The 21093-nt window shown below is 44.0% G+C and overlaps 1 protein-coding gene across 1 annotated transcript in view; it reads left to right on the top strand.

The window, feature by feature from the left end:
* Positions 1–21093, top strand: part of LOC138753129 (piezo-type mechanosensitive ion channel component 2-like) — a 224482-nt gene that overhangs the window by 11039 nt on the left and 192350 nt on the right. Inside the window, exons 7-14 of the mRNA XM_069915705.1 lie at positions 50–153; positions 862–979; positions 1268–1349; positions 5446–5572; positions 8531–8649; positions 11580–11822; positions 14702–14813; positions 15352–15533. Of these exons, the coding sequence (XP_069771806.1) occupies positions 50–153; positions 862–979; positions 1268–1349; positions 5446–5572; positions 8531–8649; positions 11580–11822; positions 14702–14813; positions 15352–15533 (1087 nt within the window). The remainder of the gene's footprint in view (positions 1–49; positions 154–861; positions 980–1267; positions 1350–5445; positions 5573–8530; positions 8650–11579; positions 11823–14701; positions 14814–15351; positions 15534–21093) is intronic.

The following is a 21093-nucleotide window of genomic DNA, read 5'->3' as shown; positions in this document are numbered from 1 at the left end:
AGGCCAACATTCCAATTTTCCTCTGCTATCCTCGTCCTATTTTTGGTAGCATATGTCTTGAGTCAGACAAGGGCTTGAATACACATTGCTTCCCTAGAGAGGGTCCCACGGGCAGTGAAAATACTGATCGACCAAAGAAACTGCTCAAACTAAGTATCCATTTGTACGAATGATATTTTTTTATTTATTTTTATAGATCAAATACTTGGCCTGCATATGTACTGTTTGTCTCTATGTGTGTTATGACTGGTTGTGTGTCTGCATGTTTCGCAGTGAGGACCAGAGAACGTGTTTTTCTCAGGTTGTACTTTGACAATCAGATAGCAATAAACTTGGCTTGAATGTGATAGCGATGAATCGAGTTGGCTGCTTTGTCCTACGTGGCTTTTATTGGAGCTGCACTTATCCTTACAGAGGGAAAGGGTTCCATCCCACCTCCCGACCTCTAAGTGAATTTGTCTGCATTTATTATCGGAAGATGATCATTTTTGTTGGAACTTGGGTGTGGGTCTTCAAATTATTTGAGCCCATTGTATCATTAAACTAGATTATAGCTAATCTTTGTCCTAACTCATTGTACCAGCCATAATTTCAAAGTCTTTAGTAGCTTTGACTAACAAATATCTATCATTTTAGTATGTCCTTAAAATGTATCTTTTTAATGTAAAGTTTTACCCACCACATCAAACATGTTCATTTTGGATCATTTTACAATGAATTTGTCTTGTACGAATCCCTAAAACTGATCCCAAAATGAAGTATTACATTCTCCCATTTCAAGTTCAAGCTTTTGTCACATGTACCCAGCTGCAGTGAGAATGTTTGTTTTGTGAGCAATCCAGCTGCATATCCCATACCTAGCACACCAAGTAAGACACAGTTCAGAACTCCTGATGTTAGCACAAGGAGAGATCAGTTGGTACGAGCAACGGCAGCACAATCCTCCCACGAGGTTCATTCAGGAGTCTGACAATGGCAGGTGAGAAACCATTCTTGAATCCGGTTGTGCGTGATCTCACTCTCGTGAATTTTCTTCCTGATAGAAAGGGGGGAGGGGGTGAACACAATGTGGCGGGGAGGGACGAGTCTTCCGATCATTCCGCGTGTGGTTGGCTCCTGGATGAACAAAGTCACAGTGTGCATAAAGGCTTAGAAATCTTTGTGCATGCAAAAAAGCATTAGACATTGATAACCCCTCTCTTTTTTCATAGATTCTAGGTTTACTGAAATAAGCTCTAATTGACAAATGTTCTCAATGTGCATGGAGCATTGCTCACCTGATTGTAACACGTTCTCTCTGCCTCTTCCAGCTCCTTACAATCACCCAGGATGACTCCAACTTTTCTGATGTTAGTAAGCCTACTTTGCAAATGTGTGGTGTTAAGCCGGGTATTCAAAACAGTTGTGACGACAAGGCAATCTGTTCTTTGAGTTAGCTTTTGTGAAAGTTCACATTATTTGCATTCAATTGTGGTTCCTGGGGGAAAAAAAACATTCAGCCGTTAGAAGGATGCATTTGCAATCTTTTCCCTGAGAGCAATTTCCTTCCATAAATCCATGACATTTAATATTGAAAAGTCTTACATATACTAAGATCACAGCAGGAAAATAAAAGGCATCTAGAATGTTGTAAAAGAAGCCCATTGGTCAACAAATAAATACTATTGAAGTCATGTCATGTGTTATTAACCGATTTTTTTCAAAACCATAATTAATGTTGACACAAATCTTGTTGTTATTGTAAATGTATTTAAAGAAAAGGAAAAAAAAAGATGCTGGCAATATGAAATCAGAACAGATTGTGCTTGAGCTACTTCATCGATCAGGCACATCTGCGGAAAGAGGAAGCGAGTTAAGGCAGACAAGGAATATTAACTCTGCTCCTGCCTCCGCTGATGAGCAATTCCTGCATTTTTATATTTTTGCACCATTTAGATTTATTTTACCTTTTGCAGCTGTATGCAAAGGCTATTGTTTCAGCGGCAAAACTCTTATAGGAAAAGGCACATTCAGGAGATCAGAACTGACATTCTTTGGCTGACTTCCCAAAGTCCCATAGTATTTTGAACAGGATTCATACTACTGCATACTGTCCAGAGTCTTGTCTTTTGGACAATTGCTCCGTCAATGAAAGTTCATTTGGTTAGAACCATCTGGCATGGAATAGGCTTTGCGGCCCAACTTGTCTCTGCCGGCCAAGTTAACCCTCTGGGATAGACCCATTGGCTTGAATTTGGTCCCTTCCTTGCCCTTTCTATCTGTCCAAATGCTTTTTGCACCTTATAATTGAACTTCTGTTGCTTCCCTCTGGCAAGTTTATTCCAGATACAGTTTGTCCTCTGAGTGAAAAAAGAGGCCCCTCTTAAATCTTTATTCTCTCATCTTCTGGTACCAGAATCATCTACCCTGGGAAATTATTCATAATCGGCATAATTTTATAAACCTCTTTAATGTTGACCCCCTCAGGGGAACTGGGGTACAACAGCCCAGCCCATCCAACCTCTCCCATAACTCAAGCTGGCTAGTCCCAGCAACATCCCAGTGAATCTCCTCTGAACCTCTTCCAACATCAAGAATAATCCCGTTTACAAGTACTAGGTCGCTACCAATTCAAGTGCTCATCTATATACTTCTGAGCTGTTGAGAGAGTACGTGCTGCCACCATATCCACTCAAGCTGGGCCTTCTTAATGCCAATTGCTCTCTAGCTGAAAGAGTAATTCCTCAGGTCCCTTCTCACTCTTATTCTTTGCCATAAACCAATGCTCTCTATTTTCTAATACTTCTGCTGAAGATTTCCTGCATCCGCCTTATCTGTGCCCTCAAAGATTTTGGAAGCCACTTTTATGGAAATACTCAACTGTTCAGGGTGCATCTCTGGGAATAGAATAAGGGTGTGCGCTTCAGCTTGAAAACCCTTCATCTGAACTGGGAAGGACAAAAGAGGCAGTGGAGGGTGATGACTCTCAGTGGGTACAACAGGAATGTCCAACCAAAATAGCGTCAAACTTAGTCATTGAGGCAGCTGTTAGTGAGTGGGAGGATAGACAAAGGAACATCAAGAAAGGAATGCAGAAGTTGTGCAATCCAGACCAGGAAGACTTGCCCGGTAGATCAGGATGGGCATGTCCTCCACTCCCAGTGGGGAAAAAAATAAAGGGATTTCAAAAAATAACTGATGAAAACTAAGCTATCTTTGGTCCATGACCTCCTGCGATGTCACATTCAGGCTCCATGTGATGTTGAGCAACAGCACCTCATCTTCTGCCTGGGCACATTACGTCGTTCTGGATTCAATACTGAATTCCACAAAGGGGTAACAATTTCTCTTATTGTGTCAGTTGCCCATTTGTGATACTAGCACAGCTTGTTGAATGTTTCTCCCTTTTTATTTTGGACTGGGAGCGAATGACAAGCCAGCCTGTGCTGCTGGATATGGTTTTCCTTTCAAGTTCAATATTATCATCCAATTGTATCAGTACACCTGGACAAAACGGCATTCATCGCTTCTTGCTGTAAAAACATGGAAACACGTATATAGACGTAGCACCCAAATTTACAAGCAATTAGTCGATTTTTTTGTCAATACAAGAAGTCCCCGTGTTACGAATGTCCGACTTACGGACATCTCATACTTACAAACTGACTGTTCCCCCAAATCGCGCATGCGCATAATGTAACTTCACGAATGCCCCTTCCGGTATGCAAGACATCAATGGAACAAGAGTAAGTGCTGACTTTTAGTCATGATCTTTTTTCTCTTTTTTTGCATAGAAAGGTAAAATATATAACATTTGACTAACTGTCGCTAAAAATATTAAATAAGAACCGTATGTATCTGTTCCGACTTACCTACAAATTTAACTAAAAGACAGACTTAGGAACGGAACTTGTTCGTAACCTGGGGAGTGTCTGTACTCTCACCCTCCAACAGGTGCCATTCACTTTCGTCACCTTACTTTTTATCCCTGTATTCCTCTCAGTTTTACCCTATTAGGGACCCCCCCCAACCTTTTCCACCCTCCATGCAACTTAATGAGCTTATGTTGTCACCTTACCAATTCTGACAAAGGGTCTTCAACCTGTTTCTCTTCCTACAGATGTAGCCTGACCTGGGAGTATTTCCGGAATTTTCTGGGCTTTTTTATCTTACATTTCCAGAATCTGCCATTTTTATTAAATGACTCCCCTTATTATTGTCCATGAGTTCTAACTGTGTCTACATTAGCTTCTGTGCTCACCCCATTACAAGTATGCTATGTTTATAAATACCCCATTGATTGTGAAAAGGTTTCAGAGCACTGAGATCAAGCAAGGTGCTATATAAATGCAAGAACTCTCATTTATTTGAATGATAAACCTATGATAAGTTGTTCCAGAGGAGCCCTTCAATTAGGTGCCAAATGATAACAAAACACAAGCTCACGCGTTGGGTTAGAATGAAATAAATATGACATTTTGAAAACTGCCTGTGTTGGAAATGGGAAATAAGAAGAGAAATGGCTAGAAATACGCAGTAGGTCAGGCAGCATCTGTGAAGAGAGAAATGGAGTTAATGTGTCAGATCAGTGATATTGATCAGAATTGGGAAGTGTTTTTGCAGCCAAGTGTTTCTAGCATTTTCTGTTTTCATTTCAGCTTTCCAGCATTGCAATGTTTTAATTTACCTTTATCTAATTACTAGCTTGAAAGACTAAGGAGATAGAACACACATAGAACATCAAACATTACAGCACAGGATAGGTCCTTCGACCCATAATGTCGTGCCAACCGATATAAATCTATTCAACAATTGAAACCTTCTCTACCTCACATCCATAACCCTCGATTTTATTGCATCCACGTGGCTGTCTCAGATTCTTCTAAGTATTCCCATTGTACCAGCCTCCACACCACCCTTGGCAATATGTTCCAGGCACCCACTACACTCTGCGTAAAAAACTTACCCCTTACGTCTCCCCTTTTGCCTCCATAATAATAAAGTCATATTGCATTTTGAACATGATTTCTGGAAAATAGTGCAGAAATAGTTGAATTTTTTTTTAAAGAATCAAAACACTACAAGATCCGGGCAATGTCAGAAACAGAAATTGTGGGTCAGTGATGGAGAAAAGAGCAACAGTTAAGGCTTCTGATGAAAGACTCTTCATCAGAACTTGAAAACTAAGAAAAGAAGTTGGTTTTAAGTGAGAGAGAGAGAGAGAGAGAGAGAGAGAGAGAGAGGAAGGATACTCCTTATTAAAGGCCAGTAATGAAGCAAATCTCATGAAGGAAGACGCAGGCAAAAGAAGCAGATTGAGATCCCAACTGAGAGAGGAGCAAAGCCTTGTAGAAGTTGGCATTTCTGGGAGCGAAGTGACAGTGATTTCAACTGAATTTGAAAATGCTGGCTGTGCATCTGGCTTTGTTCACTGGTCTCCTGAGACAGGTCTTCCCCTCTTTCCAGCCTTTAGTAGCAACAGTGAATGGAAATCCCACGGACTACCATGGTGTTCAAGGAGAGAATGGTCCAGTCTCACTGGAGATGTACTCCACCCCACAATACAAATGGGAGATGGGAGATGTAGCTCCTGGTAAGTTAAATGATGAGTTCCATTTTGTTTTCCAAACTGAGTGTTAATTTTATGTCTTAAAGTGAACTTAGCTAAATGAAAACCAACGAAATGCTTCTGTTTTTTATGAGTTCTGACTCCAAATTAATCTAGGCTCCTTACAATTCATTCCAATTCATAGGAATCTAGAGTAGTCGGCCTTGTTAATAAATATCCTATATTCTATATTATATTGGATATGATTTCTTCGGCATTACTAGGGATTTTTCATTATAATTGTTCTGTGTAACTTTCATTCAAACTGAGGCCCAAGCAGTTTAAAGTAACGGGTTCTATTGTTCATTGAGTTGTTATTACAGCTGAATTCTGCATATCTAATGTGGTGAGTTAATGGAAAATAATAATAACTGCTTTATTTGTTTTCATGCAGAAAGTCCAAGGTGATTATTCTATTGTCTTTTGGGGTGTCAATGAACATTTGTTCAGTTCTCCCTAAACCTGGCCCAATGGCCACCATTTACCATGTGTAGTCCCTGCCCCACCCCTCCCACCTGGGCCTCACCTCCCTGCCTCCCACAGCAGTGAGCTGGGAAGCAAGGCCCCAAGGGCCGCAAGTTTACTCTTGAAAGCTCCTCTGACAGAAGGCAACGTAAGGATGGGACATAAGAACATTAGACCACAAGACATAAAGAGGCTATTCAGCCCATTGAGTCTGCTTCCCTATTGAATCAGGAGCTAATCCATTCTCCCATTCAGCCCCCTGCCCAGTCCATTATTGTCTGTATAAAAAACAAACTTATCTCGGAAAAGTCCCCTAAACTTTGCTCCACTCACCCTAAACAGATGTCTACTGGTATTTGCTATCATTGCCACAGGTAACAAAGTGACCTACCTCAAGGCTCATCAGCGATCAGCTGTTCTGCAGCCAATGCTGGTTTTAATGGCTGTATTGTTTAAATAAGACAACACGGTAACAGGCCCTTTCGGCCCATGAGCCCGTGTCCCCCAAATACACCCAATTGGCCTACAACCCCAATGATAGGTTTTTGAATGGCGGGAGGAAACCGAAGCATCTGGGGGAAACCCACGCAGACATGGGGAGACCGTGGAAACCCCTTGCAGAGAGCACCAGATTTGAACCCCAGTCACTGGCGCTGTGACAATGCTAACCATCCCACATGATTCAGGAACAGTACTCATGATTAGACACAATCAACGCTGCAAAAAAAAAACCCTTCCAAATGTTAAACTTTAATGTGTAAGAAATAATTGAGTTCTAATCGGATTAAAAGTTTCAAACTTGCTGGCTTGTTCTGGGTGAAAATTGGCTGGCATCCTGCTTGAAATATTGCTGCAAAATCCTGAGCTTTTGGCCATTTTATATCAAGTGTTGCAGTTACTTAAAAAGGTCGTAAGCACAAGGACCATCCAGAGATAATTTATGTCAATCAACATGACTGCCAATTGCTGATCCGTATTATTCTTTGAAATTGGTGATCTTGATAAACGATGCTCGGCTCTGACCTTGGGTGTTCTCTGTGTGGCGCTTTCACGCCTCCCTTGTGACCACATGACTTGTGTTTGCTCTTCACCTCCCAAAGGTGGATTATGGATTTCTACTGTGGGTTAATGACAAATGGAATCCAAAGCCAGCTGTGTGTGAGAGAGAATAGATTGCAGAGCCACAGGCAAATGGTGAATATGACCAATTGGTTTGTTCCTCTGGGGTCAGCGATGGGGCCACGTCTTTTTAAATTGTATGTTGGTGATTTGGATTGCAGAATAAATGGCTTTGTGGCTAAGTATGCAGGTGAGACAAAGAAGAGTAGGGGCAGGTGGTGAGGAGGAAATAGAGAGGCTGCAGAGACACTTGGAGAGGGTGAAAAATGAAATGCAATGTTGGAAAGTGTAAGGTCACACACTTTGGGAGAAGGGATAAAAGGGCCGGCCATTCTTTGGATGGGGAGATCGTTCAAAATTCGGAGGTGCAAAAGGACTTGGGAGATCTCAAGCAGGACCCCCTAAATGTTAACCTCCAGGTTGAGTTAGTGGTGAAGGAGATGAATGCAATGTTGGCATTCATTTCTAGAGGAATGGGTACAAAAGCAGGGATGTGTGGTTTAGGCTTTATGAGGCACTTAGAGTACGGGGTAAAGTCTTGGGCATCTTATTTAAGGAAGTGTGTGCTGGCATGGAGAGGGTTCAGAGAAGATTTCCAAGAATGACTCCTTGAATGAAGGGGTTAGCATGTGAGGAACATTTGATGAATCTTGGGCTGTACTCCTTGAAGATCAGAAGAATGAGGGGAGACCTCATAAAAGCATATTGAACATTGAAAGGCCTGGACAGAGTAGATGGGACAGTTATTTCCCATGGTAGAGGAGTCAAGGACAAGAGGGTACAAATCCAGGATTGAAGAGCACCTATTTAAAACAGAAATGGAGTCATTTGTTTTAGCCAGAGAGAGGCGAACATGTGGAATTTGCTACCATGAGCAGCTGTAGAGGCTGTCATTGGGTGTATTTAAGGCAGAGATTGAGAGGTATCTGAATATTCAGGGTATCAAAGGTTATGGTGAGAAGGCAGGGGAGTGGGGCTGAGTGGGAGAATGGATCAGCTCATGATGGAATGGTGGAGTGGACTCGATGGGTGGAACGACCTACTTTGCTCCTTATCTCATGGTCTTGTGAACTTGATAGGCTGACCTTGACATTATTAGCTTAAAATAAAATTTAAATCTTTGGAAGAATATTGCTGTTATTTAGACATGTCTTTAAGTTCTCTTTCTGCATTGTTAGGTTATATTTTGTGTTGTTAGAGGCTGACCCCTGTAAATCGAAATGAACGGGCCTTATTTTGGGGTTCCTTGGAGCTACAAGAATCATGCAGGATAGTTGGAGGCCATCCTGCTTCAGACCTGTGGCAGATTATGATAGACTCAAATGTATCCAACTAAATATTTTTGTTTGTTGTTGTCAGACAAAATGAAAGAAGAGAGTGTCCTGGAAGAGCCAGTCAACAGCAGACTCAACAGCTTTATCACCATTTTCCGTTTCATCATGAAGCAGAGTTACATCTGTGCACTCATTGCTATGATGGTAAGTGCAGCGCGAGAAGCTGTGTTCTTCATGACTGTATGTCTTAAGACTAGCTAAGCAAGGGCCCAGGCCCAAAACCTTAGCTACCCTTTACTTCCTCCCAATGCTGCGTGACCTGCTGGGCTTCTCCAGCACATTTGTGTACTGCGTGAAGCGCAACTGAGGTCAAAATATTTTTTGCAGCATGGGAAGATTTAAAGAACCAGGCGAGACTTTCCAAAGAATAATTTTCTCACAGTTCATCCCACACGGTATGTGGGAGGGCGCCTGAGGCAGCTGGACCTCATCCCACTGGCGAGGAGTCTGATGAATCTCACCTCGCAGATTTTGAACCTGAGATTCGAAAAATAAACTCAAAAATGCCTCGGGGGCTGTTCAAGATCCTGAAGACTGGAGTTTGGATTTTGTTATTTGTTGATTTCACTATTGGAACACAGGGGAAACATCCACAAGACTTTTGTAAGGTTCCTGTTCCAGAAATAACCTCTGGGCCATGAAACTAATTCTAAACATAACTGGTAGAATCTAGATGTTTCATTATTTTCAATTTCTTCAATGCCTCTACTGGCAGGAATGTGCAACAGTGATTGCACTTCCTGACAAGACTGAAGTGGCCACCATCATGTTAACCTTCTACAAGCTCTATCAAGAGTATCCTGGCCAGCTGTATTGCAGTGTGGTACGATTGCTGCAGAGAAATGGATCGGAGGTCACTCCACGGGACTATAAGAGAGGCAGAGAGGATCCCTGGTGTCTCCCTCCCCTACTAATGACTTTGTCTGAAGAGGGCACACAAAATCATTGAGGACCCCTTCCACCCCGCACACAGCATCTTCCAGCCGCTCCGGTCGGCAAAGAGTCACAGGTATATCAGAGCCAGCACCTCCAGGCTGAGGAAGAGCTTCTTCCCACAGGCAATGAGAATGCTGATCGACCAAAGGAACTGCTCGCACTAACCCCTTGTGACTCGCATATTCGAGAAATGATATTTATCTGCACAGATGAAATACTTGTCCTGCATATGTATTGTTTGTCTGGATGTATGTTATGTCTGTGTGCACCTTTCTGGTGTGTCGTTTCTTTCGCTTACCTTTTGCTGAGATTGCTAAAAAAATCTCTTAATTTGCCTTTCACTATTGATCTATCATCTATCATCTTAACCTCTATTCTCTTTTACCTTCTGTGATAGTACAGATTCTATCACCAATGTGTATATGTACAGATTGTAGTGTAGGATGACTGTGATTGGCTGAGAGTGTAGCCACATCTACTAGCAGGTCTTAAAGGATTGCTCCTAGCCAGACCAGGTCATTCTGGACTGGTCGACCGACATGTGATACGCTCCAGTCTTCTAGTTAATAAAAGCCTTGGTTTGGATCAACGAGTCTTTGGTTCTTTTGACATGCTCTACACAGTCCACATCAACCAACTCTGCCCTCAAACTAATAAAAGTGTCTTTATTTAGACCTGTTTCTCATTGCCAAAGTAAATTTGAAATTCAAGAACTATATCTGTTAAATCAAATTAAGGCAGGCTTTACTCAATAAATGGTAGGGCCCTGGAGAGTGTTGTAGGCAGTGAGACCCAGGGCTACAAGTATTTAGTTCACTGACAAAGATGACAAGTTAAAAAATAAAATTTGCAGATGCCAGGGTCAAGTTTAATACATAAAGTACTCAGCGAACTCAGCAGGTCATGCAGCATCGACTGGAAATAAATGGTAACCAACATTTTGGTCTGGGACCTTCATTTGGATTAAGGAGTGACCTGGTGAGTTCCTCAGGCACACTGATGACACAAATAGGACAGTGAAAGAGGTAACTGGCAAACATGCCTGATCAATCAGGCCATCGAGTACAGGAGTTGGGATGCCATGTCACAGCCGTACAAGACATTGGTCAGGCCACTTTTGGAATACCTTGTTGTTTTGGTCTCTTCACTGTGTGGAAGCAATGGAGAGGGCGCAGAGGAGATTTGCCAGGATGTTGCCCAGATTAGAAAATAGGTCTTATGAGGCAAGGTTAGCAGAGCTGGGACTTTTCTCTTTGGAGTGAATAAAAATGATGAGAAGCTGAGATAAGGTCAACCGTCAGCAGCTTCTTCCCAGTGGAGGAGTGGCAAGTACCAGAGGACTTTTGTACAAAGTGAGGGGAGAGAAGTTTAGGGGAGACATCAGGGGTATGTTTTTTTTTTCCCCAAAGAGAGTTCTGGATGCCTGGAATGCTTTGCCAAAGTAAATTTGTGGTGGTGGAGGCTGGAACAATCGGGACATTTAGGGAACTTAGACAGGCACATGAATGAAAGAAAATTGGAGAGTTATGAGGTAGGGAGGGTTAAATTGTTTTTTGGTAGTTATATATGGGACAGCAGAGCATTGTGGGCTGAAGGGCCTTTACTGTGCTGTAATATTGTAGCTAGCTGCTACAAGCTATGGCTCTGCGGAGCCTAGAGCGCAGGAGAGTTATAGCTGTATGCAGGTTACCTCAGAAATAACACGCTGTTCCAAGAAAGAATGACACGAACCCAGTTGAGTGGAGTTAACACTGAGCTTTATTGGGCTCACAGCCCTGCTTTAGGGGTATAGTCAAAACCCTCTCAGCTCTGATTGGTGTGTTTGTAATCCGCTCTCCCTGATTTTGGTTGTGGCCAATTGGAGGGCGGCACTGTGGGCCTCGTGCAACTTGCTGGATTGTCACGTTCCTCTTTCATTTTGTGAGGCCCCTTGGGGGAGCTGCGAAGGGGTGCCATGGTATTGAATGGCAACTTGGCCGGCATGGACTGGAGGACCTATTTCGATTCTGTACAGATCTGTGAATCTAGAATATGTTGGCTCCCAGTTATCAGTTACAATTGGTCTCACAAAACCAACATTTACTGAAGTTTACTTGAGATATGAATGATTTTGAATAAATTGTATTGCTTCCCCCTAGGCCTGGAGCATTACCTACCATAGCTGGCTCACCTTTGTCTTATTGATTTGGTCCTGTATACTTTGGATGATGCGTAACCGCAGGCGATATGCAATGCTTACATCTCCATTCATGGTCTTCTACGGAAACGTCCTGTTAACTCTGCAATATATCTGGAGTCTCGACCTGACTAAGGATGAACTTCCTGAGCCGTCAGGAGTGCTAAAAAAGATGGAGACACCGTGTGTTGAACTGGCTTCAAAGGTGAGATTTTAACAAAAATAAAATCACACTGTGGATGTTCGTGTGAAATGGTACGCTGTGACCCATTTAAATGGCCATGTACTGTGGTGCAATAAAAGTAGAGAATATTGGTAGTAAGTGGAGTGGTTAGCACAATGTTATCACAAAGACAGCAAACTGGATTTGAATCCCGCGCTATCTTTAAGGAGTTTGTACATTCTCCCTGTATCTCCAGGAGCTCCAGTTTCCTCTCACCTTTCAAACACATGGGGGTTGTAGGTTACTTGGAGTATTTGGGTGGCACAGGTTCGTGGGATGGATGGGCCTGTTACCAATGTGTCTCTCAATTAAAAATTAAATTTAAATCAATTAGAATCTGGGGAAAGAGAAACAGAATTGCTATTTCATACTTCACTCTGTATTTCTAAAAGGCAATTTATAGAGCGTGAGTTAATGGCTGTCCCCAATTGTCCGTGAGATGATGGTAGCGAGCTGTTGATGTAGAGGGCTCCATTCTTCACAAGAATACAAAATACTGGAGCAGAATTAGGCTCGTTGGCCCATCGAGTCTGCTCCGCCATTCTAATCATGAGCTGATCCATTCTCCCACTCCCTGGCTTTCAGCCCGTAACCTTTGATACCCTGACTAATCAAATACCTTTCAATCTCTTAAATACACCCAACAACCTCGCTTTCACAGCCCCTGTGGCAACACGTCCCACAGATTCAAGGATAAAGAAATTTTTCCGCATCTCTGTTTTAAATCAACACCCTTTTATCTTGAAGTTATACCCCATTATCCAAGAATCCCCTACCATGGGAAACAGTACAGTCCAAGAGCCGACAATGCTAACCCCTTCATTCCTGGTATCATCCTGGTAAATCTTCTCTGAACCCTCTTCAACACCAGCACATCTTTTAGAAACATAGAAAACCTACAGCACACTACGGGCCCTTCGGCCTTAGAAATTACTAGCCTTACCCATAGACCTCTATTTTTCTAAGCCCCATGTACTTATCCAAGTCTCTTTAAAAATCCTATCGTACCTTCCTCCACTACCATTGCCGGTGGCACATTCCAAGCACCTGCCACTGTCTGCATAAAAAAAACCTACCACTGACATCTCCTCCATACCTTCTCCCCAGCACCTTAAACCCGTGCCCTCTTGTGGCAACCATTTCAGCCCTGGGGAAAAGCCTCTGACTGTCCACACGATCAATGCCTCTCATCATCTTAAACACCTCTGTAGGTCAGCTCCCATTCTCCAGCGCTCCAAGAAGAAAAGGCCGAGTTCACTCAACCTGTTTTCATCAGGCATGCTCCGTAAGCCAGGCAACATCCTTGTAAATCTCCTCTTCCCCCTTTCAACAGCTTCCACATCCTTCCAGAGTAAAGCACGCAAAACTGTACGCCAGTACTCCAGTGCTTTATAGAGTCTCAACATTATATCCTGCTCTTGTATGCTATTTCTTTAGCAATGAGTGCCAGCATTGCATCACCTCCTTCACCGCCTAGAGGTTAATAGTTGGGGGATCCTGCACAAGGACTCCCAAGTCCCTTTGCCCGTCAGAATTTTGATTTTTCTCCAAATCTAAAAAATAGTCTTCCTGTCTATTTCTTCTACCAAAGTGCAAGTCTTACTGGTAAAGGTAGTGTTACATTGTTCAAACATGGAACAGTGCAACAGAGTACAGGCAGTTTCAGCCCACAATGTTGGGCCGATCTGTATAAACTTACTCTGCTATCAAACTAACCCTTTCCTCCATCAGTTTCTATTTTGTTTTACATTCACGAGAGGGGTTCATTTCCGTATGTCAAATTTGAAGGCAGAATATAATGTTAATGTCAAGACTCTGAGCAGTGGGGATGAACTAATAGTTCGTAGGGCCCGTGTCCATAGGACACTCAAGGCTGCTGGGCAGGTTGATACTGCAGCAGGCATATGGTGGGTTGGCCCTCATTTATTCTGGGATTGAGTTCAAGTGCCTTGGAGTCTTGTTGCAGCTACAAAAGACCTTAGTTGGATCCAACTTGCAATATTGTGTCCATTTCTGGTCACCTCACAGCAGGAAGGGTGCAGGTGTTTATAGGGAAGGTGCAGAGGAGATTTACAAGGATCTTGCCTGGATTGGAGAGCATGCCTTATGAGGACAGGTTGAGGGAACTTGGTTCTTTTCTCCTTGGAGTGATAAAAGGCACCCTGATGGAGATACAAAAGATGATGAGAAACATAGATCATCTAGATGATCTGGAGGCTTTTTCCCAGGGTTGAAATGGCTAGCATGAAGAGACATATTTTAAAAGTGTTCAGAAGATATAAGAAGTAGGTTTTTCACAGAGAGTGATGGGTGCATGGAATGAGCTGCCAGTGGAGCCAGGTAATAATAGGATCTTTTAAGAAACTACATGGAACTGAGAAAAATGGAGGTTTAGGCAGTCGTGAGAGTAGCTTATTAGGTCGGCTCAACTGTGGGCTGAAGGTGCCTATTCTATACTGCAGATCTCCATGATCCACGTCTATGATGAGCCCCTACAATGCGTTCCAGGCACCCACCATTCTCTCGGTAAAAGAAAAGCCTTCCTCTGTCATCTTCCCTAAACTTTCCTGAGCTCACCTTAAACAGATGTACTCTAGGGAGAAAAAATGGGCATTGAGATAATGATGGTATAGTTCGATGTTGGGAATAGTGGGTGCCTTGGATAGTGGTGTTCACATGTGCCTATACCCTTGCTCCTCTTGACGTTTAGAGAATGCTGTTAGAACAGCCTGAAGGTAAGGAAGTATGATACTGCCTTCAAAATGGAATGAAGTCAGAGTTACACATTGCAGGAGTTTATCTGCATTTGGGGCATGCAATTTTTTCTGTGTTCAGAATAGTCATGTGTTTTGCTTCAACAGATCCTGTGTGCACTGACGTTCTGGCTTTTGCTCCGTCAATACATTACCGAGCGCCGTGAGGCAGAAAAGCAGAAGGGATCTGCATTATCGGAAGTCAAAGTGGAGGACAAAGGTAAAACAGATAGCCTTGTCATTTACAGTACGCAAGTGTGCTGGAGAAACTCAGCAGGTCCCACAGGGTCGATAGGAACTAAAGGGTAGCTATTAGTAGTTCCTATGGAAGCTACATGGCCTGCTGAGTTTCTCCAGCACATTTGTGTATTGCACTCGACCCCAGCGTCTGGAGATTTTCTTGTTTTAACTGTTTTGTCATTTAGGCAAGAAACTTCTTTGAGGAGGAATATTTCAATCACATTGCCTTTTTAAACCAACAAGCATCTTGAGGATAAACAAAACAGGCAGAATTTCATGTTTAACAACAAGGACGCAATTGGAAAGAAGGTTCCCCAAGAACCTCACCCGATCTTACCACTGCCGTAGTCTATCCATTCCTCCCCAACACTTTTCCAGTTTACCGAATGAAAATCTGGCAACAGACTCATTCACTGGATTATCGTCAGGAATTCACGGCCAAACATCTAACCTCCATGCGCAGAAAATGTCGTGTTGAAAGTTATCTTGGTATTTTTTCCTTTATTTGGTTTATGCAGAAGACAACCAACAAGGAAAGGAGATCATGAAAGTACTAGGAAACCTGGTGATGGGGATGTTTGTCAAATACTGGATTTACATCTGTGGTGGAATGTTTTTCTTCGTCAGTTTTGAGGGCAAGATTGTCATGTACAAGATTATCTACATGATGCTGTTTCTCTTCTGCGTCGCTCTGTATCAGGTATGCATTTCAGGTAATTTGGAGGCCCTGCATGTAAATTAAAATTCAGACTTCGCGTTAGCAAGATTCCTTAGTTAGGTGACTTCTGAATGTTTTCTCTGCAATAGATACAACGTATTGTTTGCTTGTTATATTTATATTGATCACAAGGGGCTTAAAATTTTCATAGATATATTATCTTCATCATATTTGCATATAATGATTTTGATGATGTTTAAAATAACAACTAATATATTTACTTTTCATGTTTGCTTTCTGCAATAATTCAGTCAGCTTGATGTTCTTGACCCCTGATGACAAATGAGACTGAAAAGGGGCAAGTCAGTGACACAGAGGTCGCGAGACCTTCCTTGACTGCAGAGCCTGGCCCATAATTTATCTGATCTCAATGTGAAATGCTGATACAAGGGTTGGGCTCCAATTATATTACACTTACACCTTCATGGCCACTGGTTGAGTGCAGGTGAGCACAGCCTTCAACGGACTCTCTCTTGCTTATTTAGCGCTGGCAACCTCAGAGGGATTCCTCTCTGAATTCAAAGCACTCAGACACACACTCTAAAATGTCGGAAGTTGCAGGAAATACGTTGTTTGAAAAATAAACCATAAATTGCTGAATGTATCAAAAAATACCCATAATGATTGTGTAACAGCATTCATTTCTAACAGTACCATTGTGAGAAACTAGATGATCTTAAGTGGTTGACTTATCATGGGGTAATATAGAACAAAGCCAGTTATATAAACAGTTACATATGATGCTGGAACTATTCACTGTAGGAAATGTAAGAAATCCAGCTTCCACAAGCATGTCCACACCTCCTACAACTACCTATTGCAGAAAGCAACTGGGATTTTCTTTGACTAACCTGTCCTTAAAATGGCATCAGTGATGAAAGAAACAAATAGCAGCATTGATCCGCTCTGTGCGCCCAAGGCAAAACAAAACACATTGCCCAATTTTCAGCACGGGTTACAAATTATGGAACTGGCATCTCAGCACAAGGTAGAAAACACATTGTGGTTCCTGGCTTAGCTGACATTAAGTTCTAAAATTATTTCATTTTATTTTCTTTTGGAGTATGAGTGAATGATGGTAATAACGTCATGGAACTGGTGTGTGTTACAACCCAATGGAATACAATAAAATCCCCGGCATCCGGCACTTATGGCGACTGGTAGATGCCAGTTGCTTGAGACTTACTCATACAATGCTGTTACGAGTCCAGAGGATCCCCAAAACCCAGCAGCAATAGATATTCACCGAGACTTAAACAAAGGTCGCTTTTAATTGTCTTTAAACATGAAAACAGGATCAAACTTTAACGTATTACTATTAACTTAACTAACTTACCCCCCTTCTCATTCTAAGCGCACGTGTATGTAATGTGTGTGTAAGTTCGGAAAAGTTCTTTGATTCACAGTCCAATCTCACTTCTCATTCCTCCAAGTTCATGGGTTGCAGGACTGTGCACAGAATTTAACATTTATGAAGTTCACCAGGCTTCACAAATGTAGTTACATCTCGGGAACCTGGATCTAGCTCTAATTGATAATAGCCCCATTTCAGATCAATTTTTGAGAATACCTTGCTGGTAGTTAGTTCTTGAAGTATTTCCTCCACCGTTGGTATAGGGTGTCGTTCTCTAATTATAGCTTCATTGGCCATTCTCATGTCAACACATAGTCTTATGTCACCCTTTGGTTTGGGCACAATCACTACTGGACTACCCATTGTGTCGAATGTTCCACCGGTTCAATACTTGTTCGATCAATTCTTTAATTTTGGCTTCGACTTTCCCACGAAGTTCAAACGGAGTTCGGCGCATTGGTTGTGCCTTAGGTTTGACCATTTCATCTACCGCTAGCTTCAATTGTCGACCTTTCAGCTTTCCTACTCCTTGGAAGACTGCGGGGAATTCTTGCTTCATATCCTCGTATGACTGAATTGAATTGACACAAGCTCCAATATGAAGTATTGCCAGGTCTTGCACTGTGCTTCTACTCAGCAATGGTTCTCCCTTCTCTTCTATGACCATAAACTCTGCTTCGGTGTACTTATCTCCAGCTTCAACAGTTGCAGTAAAACATCCAATGGTCTGCAATGGCTTGGTTGCTGTGTATGGATACAGTTTCTTGGAACACTTCTTTGAGGTACAGATGATCTATTTCCTTTTCAACTTCTCCCATAAATGTCGATCAATCACATTACTGTCACTGCCTGAGTCTACAATGACCTGAACTGTCACTCCACCAATGATCACTGGGACCTTCTCATGATGTACTTCATTCAACGTAAATTGGTAACAACTCTGTTCCTCCTGGGTATCATCATCGTCACCGTCTATCTGGCGAATGGTATCTTTCTTTCCAAGATACTTTCCTTTCCCCCAGGCTTTGCCTTTGGAAGTTGTACTCTTCCTCTTCTGGTCTGCATTGGACTTGCTTTTGCACTTCTTTGCAAAATGGTCCTTACCTTCACACTTTCTGCAAACTTTGCCTTTGGCCGGGCAATATGGGTCTTTTCCGGGCAGAGAGTGGGAGGCGGCGGCCCCAATCCAGGCACAGGGTGAACTGCGGCGGCCTCGGCCCCGGTCCGGGCAGTATGGACCGACCTAGGAGGGGAGGCAGGCCCCTCCAGCCCGGGTAAGAAACCTGCATAGGAGAAGGCCACTCCGATATAAAACCTACGACCCAAGGACCTCGCTGCCACGTCCCAGCTTGCTTGGCCACGGCACACGAACCATGGGTGTAAAGGGTGGGGCCAGTACTGCGCGCACTGCACTCCACCTAAAAGCTCCTTTGCGCAGGCCCGAGGACAGGTCCACGTCCTCCCCCTCCACGTCCTCCCCCTCCACGTCCTCCCCCTCAAAAGATGCTCACAAACTCAAGCTAGCATGCTGGAACATCAGAACCATGCTAGACAAGGCTGACAGCCACCGACCTGAACGTCGGTCTGCCCTCATTGCACATGAACTCCTCAGACTTGACATCGACATAGCCGCTCTCAGTGAAGTCCGCCTGGCAGATGTAGGCAGCTTCCAAGAACGCGGCGCGGGCTACACACTCTACTGGTCTGGCAAGCCTTCGGATGAACGACGCCTATCTGGTGTAGGCTTCATGGTCAAGAGCTTCATTGCCTCCAAACTCGAAAACCTTCCGACAGGCCTCTCGGACCGAATCATGTCCATGCGACTCCCCCTTCAAAACAAGCGTCACATCACCCTCATCAGTGTCTATGCTCCAACCCTCCAGGCGGAACCAGCAGAAAAGGACAAGTTCTACACCGACCTGCGCAACCTCATCCAACGCACCCCTACAGCCGACAAGGTTGTCATCCTGGGCGACTTCAACGCTCGTGTCGGCAAAGACTCAGAAACCTGGCCAGGAATCCTGGGCAAGCATGGCGTCGGCAAGTGCAACGACAATGGGCGCCTCCTGTTGGAGCTCTGCGCAGAACAGCGGCTTGTCATTACAAACACCCTTTTTCAGCAGAGGGACAGCCTTAAGACCACCTGGATGCATCCCCGATCCAAACACTGGCACCTCCTGGACTACATCCTGGTGCGAGAAAGTGACAAACGAGATGTGCTCCACACCAGGGTCATGCCTAGCGCGGAATGCCACACTGACCACCGGCTGGTTCGCTGCAAGCTCAACCTTCACTTCAAACCAAAGCCCAGGAACAATAAAGCCCCCAGAAAGAGGTTCAATGTTGGAAACCTGCAGTCAGACGAAGCGAGAGGAAACTTCCAGGCAAACCTCAAAGCAAAGCTCGACGATGCAACCCGCCTCACGGACCCGTCCCCTGAAACCCTCTGGGATCAGTTGAAGACTACCATACTGCAATCCACTGAAGAGGTACTGGGCTTCTCCTCCAGGAAAAACAAGGACTGGTTTGACGAAAACAGCCAGGAAATCCAGGAGCTACTGGCAAAGAAGCGAGCTGCCCACCAGGCTCACCTTACAAAGCCGTCCTGTCCAGAGAAGAAACAAGCCTTCCGTCGCGCATGCAGCCATCTTCAGCGCAAACTCCGGGAGATCCAAAATGAGTGGTGGACTAGCCTCGCCAAGCGAACCCAGCTCAGCGCGGACATTGGCGACTTCAGGGGTTTCTACGAGGCTCTAAAGGCTGTGTACGGCCCCTCACCCCAAGTCCAAAGCCCGCTGCGCAGCTCAGACGGCAAAGTCCTCCTCAGCGACAAGATCTCCATCCTCAACCGATGGTCAGAACACTTCCAATCTCTTTTCAGTGCCAACCACTCAGTCCAAGATTCCGCCCTGCTCCAGCTCCCTCAACAGCCCCTAAGGCTAGAGCTGGATGAGGTTCCCACCCTGGATGAGACATATAAGGCAATCGAACAACTGAAAAGTGGCAAAGCAGCAGGTATGGATGGAATCCCCCCCAGAAGTCTGGAAGGCTGGCGGCAAAACTCTGCATGCCAAACTGCATGAGTTTTTCAAGCTTTGTTGGGACCAAGGTAAACTGCCTCAGGATCTTCGTGATGCCACCATCATCACCCTATACAAAAACAAAGGCGAGAAATCAGACTGCTCAAACTACAGGGGAATCACGTTGCTCTCCATTGCAGGCAAAATCTTCGCTAGGATTCTACTAAATAGAATAATACCTAGTGTCGCCGAGAATATTCTCCCAGAATCACAGTGCGGCTTTCGCGCAAACAGAGGAACTACTGACATGGTCTTTGCCCTCAGACAGCTCCAAGAAAAATGCAGAGAACAAAACAAAGGACTCTACATCACCTTTGTTGACCTCACCAAAGCCTTCGACACCGTGAGCAGGAAAGGGCTTTGGCAAATACTAGAGCGCATCGGATGTCCCCCAAAGTTCCTCAACATGATTATCCAACTGCACGAAAACCAACAAGGTCGGGTCAGATACAGCAATGAGCTCTCTGAACCCTTCTCCATTAACAATGGCGTGAAGCAAGGCTGTGTTCTGGCACCAACCCTCTTTTCAATCTTCTTCAGCATGATGCTGAACCAAGCCATGAAAGACCCCAACAATGAAGACGCTGTTTACATCCGGTACCGCACGGATGGCAGTCTCTTCAATCTGAGGCGCCTGCAAGCTCACACCAAGACACAAGAGAAGCTTGTCCGTGAACTACTCTTTGCAGACGATGCCGCTTTCGTTGCCCATTCAGAGCCAGCTCTTCAGCGCTTGACGTCCTGCTTTGCGGAAACTGCCAAAATGTTTGGCCTGGAAGTCAGCCTGAAGAAAACTGAGGTCCTCCATCAGCCAGCTCCCCACCATGATTACCAGCCCCCCCACATCTCCATCGGGCACACAAAACGCAAAACGGTCAACCAGTTTACCTATCTCGGCTGCACCATTTCCTCAGATGCAAGGATCGACAATGAGATAGACAACAGACTCGCCAAGGCAAATAGCGCCTTTGGAAGACTACACAAAAGAGTCTGGAAAAACAACCAACTGAAAAACCTCACAAAGATTAGCGTATACAGAGCCGTTGTCATACCCACACTCCTGTTCGGCTCCGAATCATGGGTCCTCTACCGGCACCACCTACGGCTC

The sequence above is a fragment of the Narcine bancroftii genome, chromosome 2, assembly GCF_036971445.1.
Source record: "Narcine bancroftii isolate sNarBan1 chromosome 2, sNarBan1.hap1, whole genome shotgun sequence".
NCBI lineage: Eukaryota > Metazoa > Chordata > Chondrichthyes > Torpediniformes > Narcinidae > Narcine > Narcine bancroftii.
This window is presented reverse-complemented; position numbering and strand designations above follow the sequence as displayed.